Source organism: Tamandua tetradactyla, chromosome 13, assembly GCF_023851605.1.
Source record: "Tamandua tetradactyla isolate mTamTet1 chromosome 13, mTamTet1.pri, whole genome shotgun sequence".
Lineage (NCBI taxonomy): Eukaryota > Metazoa > Chordata > Mammalia > Pilosa > Myrmecophagidae > Tamandua > Tamandua tetradactyla.
In genome coordinates this window covers 78,317,685-78,332,191 of record NC_135339.1, presented here as the reverse complement: position 1 = coordinate 78,332,191, position 14,507 = coordinate 78,317,685, and the positions used below count along the sequence as shown (strand labels likewise).

At 47.9% G+C, this 14,507-nt stretch overlaps 1 protein-coding gene across 4 annotated transcripts in view; it reads left to right on the top strand.

The window, feature by feature from the left end:
- Positions 1 to 948: 948 nt before the first annotated feature.
- GFRA1 (GDNF family receptor alpha 1) overlaps positions 949 to 14,507 on the top strand; it is a 207,111-nt gene continuing 193,552 nt past the window's right edge. The window contains exons 1-4 of one of the 4 annotated variants that reach the window (XM_077126128.1): positions 949 to 1,150; positions 2,956 to 3,253; positions 4,178 to 4,471; positions 5,702 to 5,785. In XM_077126128.1, coding sequence (XP_076982243.1) covers positions 3,133 to 3,253; positions 4,178 to 4,471; positions 5,702 to 5,785 — 499 coding nt within the window. In that variant the 5' untranslated portion in view covers positions 949 to 1,150; positions 2,956 to 3,132. Of the gene's footprint in view, positions 1,151 to 1,824; positions 2,093 to 2,616; positions 2,784 to 2,890; positions 3,254 to 4,177; positions 4,472 to 5,701; positions 5,786 to 14,507 lie in introns of those variants that run through there. The other 3 variants (XM_077126129.1, XM_077126127.1, XM_077126130.1) reach the window with 3 other exon arrangements.

Below are 14,507 nucleotides of genomic sequence, written 5' to 3'. Positions count from 1 at the left end.
TGATGTGCTTAAATGAAACTTCATGGTGGTTCAAGCATCCCAAGCAGTGCATCTGCTGAAAACTGGAATTCCAATTACTTTCCTGAGGGGAAAACATTTGCATCCACGTACAAATCAGATCAGTGAAAGAGGGTTTTATGTTTCCGACGTCCATGGAGAAACTGTCTTCAGATAAACTCTTTATTAACATTCCACCCTCCTCTTACTAAAACCGTCTCTTCAGGATTTCTCCGGTGTGTGTCTCTGAGGTGAAGAAACACATCGCAAGACTTAGTTACATTTAGACTTAGTCCACCTTGGAATTTAGACTGTTGCCATTGCTAGAGAAAGAGAACTTAAACAGCCCTTGGTTTGAACCATCTGCTGCGAAAACGTGACATATGTTTGCTTTGTTTACTCAACAACCAAGTGTAAACTGAATACTGAACTAGAAGTCTGTATGGCATGACTCTGTGTGTGTGTGTGTGTGTGTGTGTGTGCGCACGCGCGCACGTGTGTTGGGAACGAGGGAGGCAATCTCATACCTGCCCCAGGGGAACACGTGCACGGCAAATGAGGAGCACAGACCGGTGGGACGTCCGCTGCTGGGTCTGAGCGCGCACTGAGGCGCTGACACACGTTGGCTTCTCCACCAAACAATGCGCCATACGCTCCCCAGCAGCTGCCGCAGCCGAGGGGCGCGCCTGGTTGTTGTGTAGTTGAATGGAGAGCTACCCACCCCTCCTCCTCTTCTCCCCGCCCTTCCACCGGGCCTCAAACTTCAACCCAAGCCTGTGCCCTTTTCAATTAACCCCCCTCGATCAAAAGAGCGTTTCCTTTCTCTCCTCCGTGGCCCATTTCTCCCGTGATGGCACTGCAGATTTGACAGCTGGCTCGTCCAGACTTGAGCAAACTCGGTTTCCCTGAGAGATGAACTTGGACATCAGAAAAGATCCCAAATACAAGCGCTGAGCGGCTGGACGGCCACCGGCCGCCGCGAGCTGTCTCTCAGACTCCCTTCCTGAACTCAGTGTAGACTTCAGAGCTCCGGGCCGCCCTCAGGCGTACGTGGAGGGGGAGTTCAGCAGCACGGCTGAAAAAGAGCGGTCCCAGGGGTCGGATGAAGGGCTGTGCATGTGTGTAATTTACTCTTGAAACGGCCAAGATGGAGGTCAGCTTATAAATTTCCCAAAACCCTGTTCTGATCGCTGTAAATTCTGGGAACCTCGCTTTTGTCTTCTTGTCCAAGCTCGAAGAGAGAGAGGCAGAGATTGCGTGTGTTTGTGTGAACGTGTGAGTGTACTGCGCTGGCATGGATGGGCGGGTGGGCGCATCCGGCGATCGCCGCTTCGGGGCCCTGGGTCTGAGTGTGTCCTTAACGCGCCAATACTTGAATCACAGCCGTGAGTGTCGCGGGGGAAAAACTTAGAGTTCGGTAGACGGGCCCGGCTCGATGGTACTAGGACATTAGAAAACAGTCCTTGTGTACTGTGCCCTCTGAGTGTGTGTGTGTGTGTGTGTGTGTGTGTGTGTGTGTGTGTGTGTGTGTGTGTGTGCGTGAGAGAGAGAGAGAGAGAGAGAGAGAGAGAGAGAGAGAGAGAGAGAGAGAGAGAGAGAGAGAGAGAGATTGAGGAGAAAGTGGGAGAGTGCGTCTGGCGGCGCCCGCGGCCGGCTATACAGCGCTGCGAGGTGTGTGCGTGCGTGGGGGTCGCGCCCCGGGTCCCGCCGCCCGCGCGTGTATGTATCCGCCGCGTCTGTGCCGGCGAGCGTCGGAGGGGCTGGCAGCGCGCTGCGTGGCGGCTGGAGAACTAGCAGGCCGAGGGTCCTCTGACCGGGAGAAATCTGACCTCGAAACGCGCCATCGTCCACGCCGCTTCCAATAACCAGTAATATCCCTAACAGGCATCCGAAGCTGGGACTCTGCTCCTGCTCGGAAACCGTCCTGGTCAAACTCGGCCTTCCGAGCTCTCGAAGATTACCGCATCTTTCTTCTTGGCGCAGAGAAAGTGAGGGAAGGAGGGGGCGGGGACCCCGATCCCCTCCCCCCCAAGAATAAATAATAAATAAACAAACTGGCTCCTCGCCACAGCTGGACGCGGCCGGTTGAGTCCAGGTTGGTGGCATTTGGAGAGAGCTCATTCTGTTGGTTCGGGAACCCATCACCGCTCCCGCCCCGCCTCTTCTCCCTCTTCTGCCGGCGCCCCCCAACTTTGGGGCCTGGGGCGAGCCGGGGTGGCGCAGGGCGCTTGGCAAGGGAGAGGGGCGCGCGCGGCACCAGGCTGCACCTGTCAGGGACCGCGGGGGCTGGGGCTCGTCCCGGACGGTGGCGTTGACGCGCCTGAGTCCCAGCGGCTGGGCGATTGTGTGCGCGGCGGGAGGGAACGGAGGACGCACGGCGGGAAGGGGCGCACCAGCGGGTTTCTGCCTCAGCCCGGGCGCCGGCTTCCTCTCGCCCCTCTGTCTCCGAAAGAAGGCGAGCCCTGGGGGTGGGGGACGGCGGCCCGGGAAAGCGATTGGTGGTTTGGGTGGGCAAGGCCGGCGGCTGAGCGAGAGTGCCGGCGCGAGGAAGGGGCGGCGAACTTCCCGGGCGACTAGGCTCTTTCCGCGCCGGGTCGGCTAGGGAGCTGTCGCGGCCGCGGCGGAGGCTTGCGACTCTAGGCAGCTGGCTGCTCGGCTCGCGCAAAGAAACGTTATTTGCTTGCGTTCAGCCTCTTGGGTTGGAGCCCGACATACACCCCCTTGGACTTTGGGAGCCCGTGTCGGACCTCTCCCGCCCCGCAGTCCGCCGGAGCCGGTGACTGCCCGTAATACACACAACGCACCCCCGTGCCCCCTCCCCGTGCTCTGACCCGGGTGGGGGTGGGCTCTCACCCCGGCGCTGAAAAGTCCTCCAAGGCGGGAGCGGGGGAGGGTAGCAGGGAGGGGAAAAGCTCCAGCACTCTCGGTTTTCATTTCAAAGCGCGCTCTCCTTTCCAGGTTGGGTCAGACCCGAACCCCTAAAAGCGGAACCACCTCCGGCGCTCGCGCCAGCAGCCTGCTCCGAGCTGAATCGCCCGCGGCGGTGGCGACGAACAGACCCAGGAGTTTCCGCTCGCACTGGATGGAGATGAACTTTGGGCGAACAGAGCAGCGCGGCGGTCTGGAGATTGCTGCATGCTGATCTCCCCCGGCCAGACCCAGCAGCGGCTCGTGATTTTTGTGGGGGGGGCGGGGGAGCAGCCGCGCGCCGACACCATGTTCCTGGCGACCCTGTATTTCGCGCTGCCGCTCCTGGGTAAGTCGAGGCCAATGCTGGCTTTCTTACCCACCGAATCTTAATTGGGACCACTCGCGGCAGCTCCCCAAATATTGCGGCGCCAGTGGACTTGGATGTGGGAGGATGAAGTTTGGTTTGGGAAGGGGACATCGATCCTCTCAGTTCAGAGCCCCAGACTTGGGAGGTGGTGGCAGCACGCACTTGCATGCAGCTTTTCATCTGGGCTTTTATTTTCTGTGGTTTTCAATGACCCATCCTGGCGGGGAAATAAGCGGCCCGAGTCCTTCATTCTTGGCTCCACTAGCGAGTCCCGGGAAGCTGGCGGAGGCGCGGCGGGCAGGTGGAATGTGCCGGAGCACTGAGCCCAGAAAGCAAACTTCGAAGGGGAAACTTTTCCCGGAATAGTGTCTCGGCGGTCCCTCCGGGCGGGCGGCGGACCAAGGATCGCCCAGCCCCGCGCCCAACAGCCTCCCCGCGCCCACCCCTTGTCCAGAGCCCGTCCAGTGTCTCGCCTGCCTTGGCTCTGCGACTCGAAAAGCTCCCAGGTTTCAGCCCAGCCAGGCCGAGAGGGCAGTGGGACCAGGGGGAAAGGCGGGGGGTGATGACCCGGGAAGCCAAGCTCCCGCGCAGTCTCTGCTGCCCGGGGTGACCCGGCGGGCGCGTGCGGTGGACTGCGTGGTTGCACAGGCTCCGGGAAGACCGTGCCAACCCGGCCGGCGGGCCTGGCGCCGCCCACCCCCCCGGCAGGTCCCGAGGTCCGGCAGGAGTTCCGCGGGTGGGAAAACGTAATTCCCCAAGCGGATGGGAGGGCTCTCTCCGCGTGCAGGGCTCCCCAGAAGGCTGGTCAAGCACTTTCTCTTCGGGTAGGCGCCCTCCCCCCGGGCAGGAGCGTCGGGGGTCCTTGCCCTGCCACTCTCACACCCGTTCCCCGTGACCCCGCAGATGTGCTCCTGTCGGCGGAGGTAAGCGGTGGGGACCGCCTGGATTGCGTGAAAGCCAGCGACCAGTGCCTGAAGGAGCAGAGCTGCAGCACCAAGTACCGCACGCTCAGGCAGTGCGTGGCGGGCAAGGAGACCAACTTCAGCCTAGCATCGGGCCTCGAGGCCAAGGACGAGTGCCGCAGCGCCATGGAGGCCCTCAAGCAGAAGTCGCTCTACAACTGTCGATGCAAGCGGGGCATGAAGAAAGAGAAGAACTGCCTGCGCATCTACTGGAGCATGTACCAGAGCCTGCAGGGTACGCACCAACCGCCCCGGGCCCCCCTTGGACCCTTCCCGAAGCAGGCAGGCCCCTCGGCTCCCGGGCGAACTGACTTCATTCTCCACTCACTTCTCCCTAGCTGCAGAATGAGGACCTTTCATCGGCCCTCGGGGACAGCGGCAGCTGGGGTTTGCTGCCCCACCCCCACCCCCCCAGCAGCATTGCTGCCGCCTGGTGTCTGGTGTCGGAAAGTCCATGAAGGGTGGGGTGGGGGTACCCTGGGATCTCGCTGACCACTCTGAAACCTAGTCAGAGCATCTGAGTAGGAACCCATTAAAGGCCACCCAAGGAACCCACAGCTTCTCTTCAAGTAGAGCCAGTCTACTGCTTTAGTTTTCTTCAGAAAATAACAATGTAAAGGCTTGCCCTGCATCTTGTCTGGAGTTTTCCCTTTTTCTTCTTATCCTCAACCTAACATAAACAAAGAATTGAGTACAAATGTAGAGGCCCAGTAGACTCCTTTCTATCTTTGCTCCCCTCAAATCTAATCAAAGGCAGATGTGTGAAAAAAAATTGTCATCTTAGATTAGCTGAGTCGTGGACCAGCTGGTGTGGCTCAACCTTGGTTAACACAGAATAGCTCAGGGAGAGAAAGAACCTCTTGTCACAATCATCACTCCGATGAGAATTAACTGGTCCTTGTGTGCCAGAGGTGCCTTGTGTTTGTAAATCTAGCACAATCATCTCATGCATTCATTCTCCACCAAGACTCTCTGAACATTGTAATATACAAATGTGACCTCTTGCTGTCAATTCCTTCAGAATCTATAATGAAAATATATTTTGGAGGGGACTCGTTAATAGCCAGGGTACCTGCTTTTCATGCCATGCTTGGGACTCACCCCGAGATGGGGGCCTCTGCTGGGTCACCTTTCTTCCATTGGCTCCTGGAGGCAAGCAAGGCTTGTGACGTCACTGGCTCCTTCCTCTCTGATTCAGATCCTTTACAAAGAGTGTGAGAGTTTTCTGGCAAGATCAGACTGGATTGCTCTCCAATGTTTTCATGGCACTCTGGGGAGAGCAGGGACAACAGAGGCAGAGGAAATGAAAAGAAATAACCAATTCATTTGAGATCTTTGAAAATTTTAGCATTTTTGTTATATAATCATAACATGATTAGAATTCAGATTCAGTAGTGGAAAACTGCCTGAAATATGAAAGATACCTATTTTCAAAATCTGATCCTGGTCTTTCTGTTGTCTTTAGGAAACGATCTGCTTGAAGATTCCCCATATGAACCAGTTAATAGCAGGTTATCTGATATATTCCGGGTGGTCCCTTTCATCCCAGGTAAGCAGATTTATACTTCCACTCTGATGCCTTTGCCTGCTTGAGATTCGCTGGCTTACATGCTCTTTGGCTCTCAAATAGTGTATAAGTAGATAGTTGAATGGCACAGTGTTTCTGGGAAATTAGAAATAGGATGATGATAATGAAGAGGCAGAATGCCTAGAGATGATTGCCTGACTTGAAAGTAATTCTAAATGAAGTAATGTAATGTGGTGGTTTGAAGGCGGTTGGAAGGAGGTGACTTGGTTGAATTTATTTTTGCACATTAAAATATGATTGGCCAGCTCTTACAAAGGGAGTGCCACTTCTGTCTGTAGGTGGCAATCGTATTCCCTTCTTGCTACATCCTTTACACAATGCCTCCCTGGAAATGGGATCTGTTCAAATGCCACTTTTTGAGATGTCTGAAGATAATTTTGGATTGTTGAAGAATTTTGTATGAATTCGCTTGTCTGCCTCTGATCTAAAAGATTAAGCTCCACCATTTGTTTAACATTCTTCTGATTCTATTTTCTCCTGCGCAAGTGTGTGCAGTTTTTAAGAGAATATACTCTTGCCCCAATGTGCCATTAAAAAGTAGTCTCATTTCCCATGAATTGTTTGGTCTCTCTTTGAAGTTCTACATTTGGTGTAGACGTGAACTTAGTTTTAGAATTAAGTTTTTCATAGCATCTGCATTCAGACAGCCTTATCAATATCAAGCAAGGCAGTGATTTCCCTTAATGGCATACAGATTCTAGGTGATGTTGTCTGTATTTGTTTATGGTTAAGACATTTTCCCAAGTACATGCAGCCATTGCAAATTATTCTTGGTGGCTGAATGTGGTGGTTGATGTTGAATTGTGTTCTGTGAAATGACAACATCTTATTGGCAAGAGTGTCCTAATGTTTTAAATGTTTGATATTACCCTGCAGAAAAGCCACAGAACCAAAGGAGTAGTGTATAATATGATATTGTGTGTGGTGCATTATATATTCATTCAGTCCTTTTACCAAACATACATTGGCACCGTTTTTTTTTTTTTTTTTTTTCGGTGAGCCAGACCAATATGGTCCCTGATCTCAGGAATGTTAGAGGCAGCTGGCTGCTAATGTTTAGTAAGTTTATATGAAATATAACATTTCATATAATAAGGAGTTTTATATCATTAACTTATTTGATCGTCATCAACTGCTTATTATATGTTTTATTTTCATTTGATAGATGAAGAGATTGAGGGATAGTAAAGTTAACCACCTCAAGATCACATTGCTCCTAGATGGTGGAACCAAGATTTAAACCCAGATTTGTTTGAGTCCAAGCCTGTATTCTACCCCTGGTTACTCAGAGTGTGTTCCCTAGACCAGATGCATAGGTATCTCTTGGGAGCTAGTTAGAGGTGCAGAACCTCAAGTTCCACCCTGAACATACTCTATCAGAATCTGCATTTTAACAAGATTCCTGGGTTCTTCGTAGGTACGTGGAACTTGAGAATCCCTGCTCTGGGTCATTTTGTCTTCAACACAGAGGATAAAGTGTGTATGTGTATCTCTTCTGTTTCAGAATGAAACGTAAGGATACAAATCTATTCTATTATCAGAGGCATCCATATATTATCCTGAGTAATGCCAACAATTTCCACTCCAAATCCCCACTAATTCTCTCTGTCCCCTTGGTCCAGTCAGGACAGTGGCTCAAGCAGTGGAGAAAGACACACAGACAAGTGTGTGTGACTGTGTGGACTCTCACAGGAGCAGGTCTGTAGCAGCTAGCATGGAGTGTGGCAGATGGGATACTGGGGTGAATTTAGCCTTTCTGGTGCCCCTGAAGAGCAGTCCCTCTTGCCTGCTGCCCCCACCCCCCCAATGAAAGCATTATTCCTCAATCCCTGCTGATGCCTGAAAGGCATTCTCACCTACCAATGGTGAGAAGTGAGGAGGGAAGGCCATTTGGGTGCTAATTTCAAATCTGCTATGAGCTGTGGGACACCAGCAGACTCATTTTTCCATTCTGGGTTATGCTTTTCTCATCAGTGTAATGAGACAATTGGAATAAACAATCTTTAGTCCTAACAGTTGATGATTTGGAGGGAAGATTAAGGTCCAAGGTCACCTCCAGACTCTCCACTGTGCTCTTGCATTTTTCTTTTCAACCCTTGCATTCATTTCCATTCTCGGATACCACTGATTTGCCTGAAATTTTTTAGTGAGTATTGGAAATTCTGCCCGGGCCAAGTTTCAGTCATTCTTTTCAAACCCGTCCCTCAGCCAGGGATCTTTTCATAGCAAATATGATCTTGAGTTTGTAAGAGCTGTCCTGCCAAGAACTCAGAAGTCATAATGAATTAACCAGAGGCAGGAAGGCCTTGTGTAGAGCTACATTTTATATCTCAAGGGCATTGAATTTAGGTTCCAGCACTAATGAGCTTTGACCTCTGACAGTGACTGTTTCCTTAAGTGGGTATAGTAAAGCCAAATGGAGCCTTGAGAGGTTTTAAGTTGTTGAATAATGTATATCGTCCAGTTTGGCATTTTGAGAAGGACAGAGGAGCGTGATGATAAATACTGCTTTTCATACTTTGAATCTGAGTTTGTAGAAAGCTCTTCTGTCTTGAAAATCTCTGAAGGAACCAGGACAGCAGGGCTGCTGCCTTGTATAGATATGGTAGTAATCAGAGTTTCCATATTTGGATTTCTCAGCCCAAGGGGAAGAGAATGTTTATCCACATACATTAAGTGTGGGCTGAATCCTCTCACTGAGCAAGACATGTTTGACGTTCTCGCTTTTCCATTTTCTCTGGATTCCTCAAACCAGAGGCATCGTTGCCGTTGTTTACTTGCTAACCTGATAAAAAGCCAAGCTGAAGCGTTGCCATCAGTGCCTGGTGGGAGCAAGGAAGGGAACAGAAATAAGGTAGAGTCTAAGAACCGTCAACTGTGCTCTGAAGCTTGAACTGCAGAAGATAAATCAAGCAGCCTCACACACAGAAATTGTGCTGAGGTTGGAGGGGTGAGTCTTGTGGAAATAGTGGTTGAAGAGCTTGAGGAGAGGTGTTTATTGGGGGGTTGATGCTGTGGAGGTCTTAGACCTAAAGAGACAGGGCTTGAGGGTGAGTATGCAGAGGAAAAATTGAGCCAGGACAGGAGGCTGTTGGAGTAGAAGAGAGAACAAAGAGAAAGGCATTGGGATCCAAGCAGGCAGAGCTGTGTGGGAGCTTGTAGGCCCTGGAGGTGGAAACCGTGATGTAGTGTTTAACATCTCGGTCCCTCCCAGTCACAGTGCTCTGCTCTTTAACCTCTATTCTGCCTCCTTTTGTGAACTTCACAAAAGTTCAAGGAGCAGTAAGAAGCAAACAGTGCTTTAAAAGGAAGATAAACCTTTTGGCAATTTTTTGAACTCTCTGGAGAGGGAGAAGAAAGTAAAAAGTTTTGAAAGTAAAGTAGGTGCCAAGGAAAGCCTGAGGGTGGAGGATTAGAGGGAGGATGTAAGCCTTCTGCAGCAGCAAGAGAAAAAGAGGGCTCCAAGGTTTAAAAATATTGATTAGGAGATTGGATTTTGTAGAGAAGAATCAAGAGCTGCCAGGTCTTCCTTTTCAATATAATCAGAGTTGATGGCATTGCAAACAGGAACCAAGTGGATAGGCTGTGGGGAAGGCGTGATACGAGAATTTGAATGTCCTGAGTCTGATTTAGTGTAGACAAAGTCTTATCCTTCTGTCTCTGAATTCACTTCCCTTTCAAGTCTTAGGAGTGGCTTAGAGCTTCCCAGGAAGACTTAGGATCTAGAGATTGATTCCTGAGAAATTGGAAATAGCTTGCTGCAGAATGAGATTCCCCTGAACACTCTTTTGTGTCTGGCTGCCTTATCTCAATTATGCTGTAAATAATTAGCCATGCTTAGCCTATCTGTTTTAATGTACTTCATATTTATGTCACTATTTGAAGTACAAAACTTTCTTTACTAGGTTTACATGTTGATGAGACTCTTATAATGTTGTCTGTTGTCTTGCCAAGGGCTGGCTAGTGGATACCACCTGTTAGGAGTGTGTGGTAGTCCAATCCTTTCTATTCTACAACAAAACATAACCACACCATTCCTATATTTGAGAACCCCATTTGGTCCCCTGTTATCTATTCTGGCATTTGGTAAACTCCATAGCTTGCCAGTGGAGTACATTTATAGCCTGGTTCTGCCCTCCTTCCCCAAGTTCATTATTCCCCTCTCCACTCAGACTCATGGAACTAAGTCGTTACTCAAGTGGTACATGGGTTTTCACATTTCTCTCCCTTTGAACATGGTCTTGCCTGTGCTTCGGAAGTTTCTGTTAGTTCTTCAAGACCAAGATCGTATATCCTCTCAGAGGACCTAGCTGCAATTCCCCCAGCAGGCCCTTCCATCCAGAACTCCTTCATGCTACATTTTGCTCTTGCCTTCACGACAGCCCTTCGTCACAGGGAAGTTATTTATGTGTCTGCCTTTCTCACTGAAAAGTTGGGGGCTCTCTTGTTAATGCTTGGTGTCTGCTCAGCACTTCGCTTCCTTCCAGTTTCTGAGCGTGCATCCCATCAAAGATGGTTGGAGTCTTTGAAGGTCAGAGTACAAGGGCCTTGAGATGTAGTCCAACCTTCTGCTTTAACAGAACTGAAGCTCAGGTGGGAAGTAATTTGGCCAGGATCATATTGCTTGAGAGTTGCCTACATGATAGGACAAAGCATTGCCTTATGGAAAGCCAGTGTTGGCCATATATTCTGTCGATAGGCTCTCTGTTTTGTACACTCTCTGGACCAAACCTCATCCGTTCCTGGGACCTTAGCTTCCACTTACATCAATGATTCAGAGCTTTCCCTCCTATTCCAACCTCTCCTGAGCACTAAACTAGAATTTCCAGCTGAGTGGAGGATGACTCCATCTATCTGTATTTCAGTGTCCTCAAATTCAGCATATCCAGTGCAGATCTCATTATGGCTCCTCCTTTTACCCAATACCCATTCTCTTCCCATGTCCCCCATCTTATATAATGGCATGAGCATCTGCCTCGAGATCTAGGCTGTCAACTCTGAGGTCATCTCTGTCCTTTCTCCCATTCTCACCCCTTTAGCTAGACGTGTTATCAAGTCCTTTTGGAATTACATTGGGTGTGTCTTTTAAATCACTCCCCTCTCTTCATTCCCTTAAAACACCCCTCTTATCACTCCCCAGAACTTTGCTTTGGCTTTCTTACTTTGTGGCCTTTTGTCTAGTTTCTCCGGGTCCAACTTGGCCTCCCATTGGCAGATTGTACCTTAGCACCTCGGTGACTTACGGAAATGAACCCGTAAGTCATTTGGCCTTCCTCCAGCCTCTTCTACTAATCAAACCTCCCATGTCTATCCAGCCACCAGGTGAGCCATGGTGACCAGCTGCTGTTCCTTCAGTGGTCTGGGCAGGCTTTGTTCCTGCTGGTGCTGGAGAAAGAACACAGGCCCTGGAGTTCCCCCAACCTGGGTGGATCCCAGCTGTACCGCCCCCTTGGTCTTGAGCTGGTCATTTGAGCTCACTGTACCTCAGATTCCTTGGATATCAAATAGGATAATGATAATGCCTACCTTATAGGTTCTTGTAGTTAAAAGATGCTATATTTAAAGTACCTAGCATGGTGCCAGAAACACGCTTGGTCCTCAGTAAATCTCAGCCAGTTTGAAATGGGTGCTAAGGTCATGTGAGCCATTTGCTTTCTCCTGACTCCAAGACTCGGACTCTTTTCAGCACACCCCATTCCTTGATCCTTGGACAATAATAGTATATCTCAAAAGAGGTAACAATCTGGAGCCTTCAGAAGGGCTGTTCGTAAATGACTTTGGACAACAAATGAAAAAACTATCCTCTATGTTAAAGGGTCCTGGAGAAAAGTCCTGTTTCTTAATAACCCAGTTTGAGGCTTAACTACCCTTTAGGGATAGTCTTCCTTATTCCTCCTAGGAATCCCTCATGTTCCTTTGGGCCTGTATTCTTATGCTCTTGTCCAAAGGTGAGTTTGCTGCAGCTGGTGTTGACTCGGGGTAGGAGCTCTTCCTCTGCTTAGGGATTCTTGTGATCAGCCTTCCCTTCTCAGCTTGACTGATTCCCATTCCTCTAGCCTCTCCCGTAAATCTTCTCTCGGGCACCCCTCATAGCAGGAAGAATTACTGCTCCCGGAGAAGGGCAGGCCTTCAACCTGGAAGACGCTTCCGTCTTCACAGGCTCTGCTAAGTACACTTACATTTCACTTTCACAGATCACTACTTTTAGTTTTCATTCTCTCTGCCTCCGTCCCCCTTAGTAATCCATTTTATTGCAGAACAATGAGAAATTACAAACGGGTAAAACTGGAACGCTAATTTAAATCACCCATAATCCCACTCCCTAAAATTAACTGCTATAAACGTGTTGATAGGAACTTTGTCGGATTTGTTTCTATATATATATATGTTTTATTTTGCAAAAAGCAAGGTTTGAGTCTACACATATTCTCTTATTACCCGCCTGATGACCTGAGGAATCTGTGTCTTTCTGTGTCACTGACCGGCTCCTAAAGGCAAATTTTATTATTTAGAGTAACTGTCAATTTCGGAAGTTTCATGAATAAAGCAGCAATCTTCTGGTAGGTAGATACTAGAGTATTATGACAAAGGCTGAATGTTCTAGTGAAGTCTGTGAAGGTAGAGACGGTAAAATATTTTGCATAGAGTTACTGTAGTACCTTGTGGTTCTGTTACCAGAAGAGGGGAGATAAAACATCAGTGAGTGACAGGTAATTGCAGGAACTGAAGATTGTTACAAGGTGCAAAATTATTTATAGCCAATATGTCTGTCCTCATTCCTTCTCCTTAGTCCTCTGAAGTATTTCTTTCTGCCATCTCTTAATTTTTCTGCTGTCGAAGCTTGTTCTTTCCAAAAGATGTTCTTTCTTTGGTTTTCTAAGATGTAGGACCGAATTCTCCAGAGAAGGTATCAAATCAGGATTGTTTGGTCAAAAAAAACTGGTTCAGAAGTCAGAGGACCTGTGTTTTGCTTCTAAGTTTGCCCCGAAGTAGCTGGGGGACCTTGGACAATATCTGTCCTTTCTGTGAGTTAAATGCTCCTTTTATAAAATGAGGGGAGAGGGGTAGGATGACTTTAAAATATTTTCCTTCCTTCTCTAAAGGTCTGAATATTGAATCTTGCATTATTCTGGGACTTATTCTAGCATTTTCTTTCTATCAAGAAAATTTGTGACCTTGGCATATGTATTTTTCATATTAATTATATTTTTAAAGCATGATTTATTCAAAGCGTACCTTACTTTGATCCAGAATGCATTTCAGACATCTTATTTAAATAGAAAGAAGATAAAACAAAATAAAAAATTAGTAAATGGAGAAAATCAGGCAGAGAGGAAAATGAGAGTAGGAAAGATAAAATGCAGCCAAGAGTCAGTTCGTTCAACAAAATGCATGCCGTAAGATTATACTTAAGTAAATTAAATCATTGGAAGTGCTGTGCTTGTTTTACAAAGGGATAAATAAAATCACTGGATTGCAGACGCGTTAGGACTTTTGGAGGTCATTCTAGTCCAATACCCTCATTTTACCGATAAGAAAACGGAGAGTTCCATAAATTTCTAGGACAGTAGAACATGAAATGCCTAGGACAGTGATGACAAGCAAAATTAGGCATGTGTTTGTTTTTAAATTGATATTTGAAACTCTCCGTATCCTGGCGGTTTCCATCTCACTTAAATTGTCCTTCACCTGTTCTGGTCTCTGCACTGTTCTGGGTGAAAATTACAGCCATCGACTTTAGTTAAGGGGGGAGTTGCTCAGTTTTGGAACTATTTTGGAATAAGGGTTAATTAAGTCTCTGTTTGGCAAGAGGGATTTAACCAGTGATTGGAACATTTCTTTTCCTGACTTTTGGTCCCCTTCAGAGTTGTCTGCTAGGAAAAATGAGAAATTATGTGTTGCTTTAAGCCCTCCTAGCCCCCAGGTTAATAAAAAAAAAATCTTTCACCCGGAATTTTTTGTTAAAGAAACTAACCACTTCCAATAATTTAGAGACTCAACTAGCTGGGTCAGTGATGAAAACGAATGGGTGATTTGCATAAAAGGCTAATTTATTATGTCCCCTGGGCATTTCTTTCATCTCTCTTTCCATTTTAATTAATGTTCTGAGAGGGCCTATCACCATATCAGAAATTAGAGGTGAAAGCAGCCATTGTTAACCTTTATTATTATTATTTTTAATCTTCTGTGATCTTTTAACCATTTTCTTTTCATACCCAGGGGTTTACATAGATAGGGCTGTGAGTGACGGAGAGAGGATTTCAGGGGTCTGCTCTTTCGTGATCTTTCTTCCAAGGGAAGGTTGTTGTAAAAATGATAATGATTCAGGGTAGCTCTCCGGCCACAGAGGGCTTTGCAGCACACACAGAAGGCCACAGCAGTGGTGGCATAATGATTCTAAACAAAAGCCCTCTAAAACATGTACATAAACATATATATATGTATATGCATATATATACACACACACACGCAGATATACATACATTTGTTTACCTACTCATGTATTTGTGCATCTATCATGTGTAAGAGTGGTTGTACATATTATCAAACATTTTGCCTCCAAAAGACCTTCCTTGACATGTGTTTCAGTTGCTTCTGGCTGTGACAAAGACAGCTGTGTGTGAGAGAGTGTGACACAGCTGAGGAAAGGCAGGAGAACAAGCAATTTCTTCAAAAATCAATT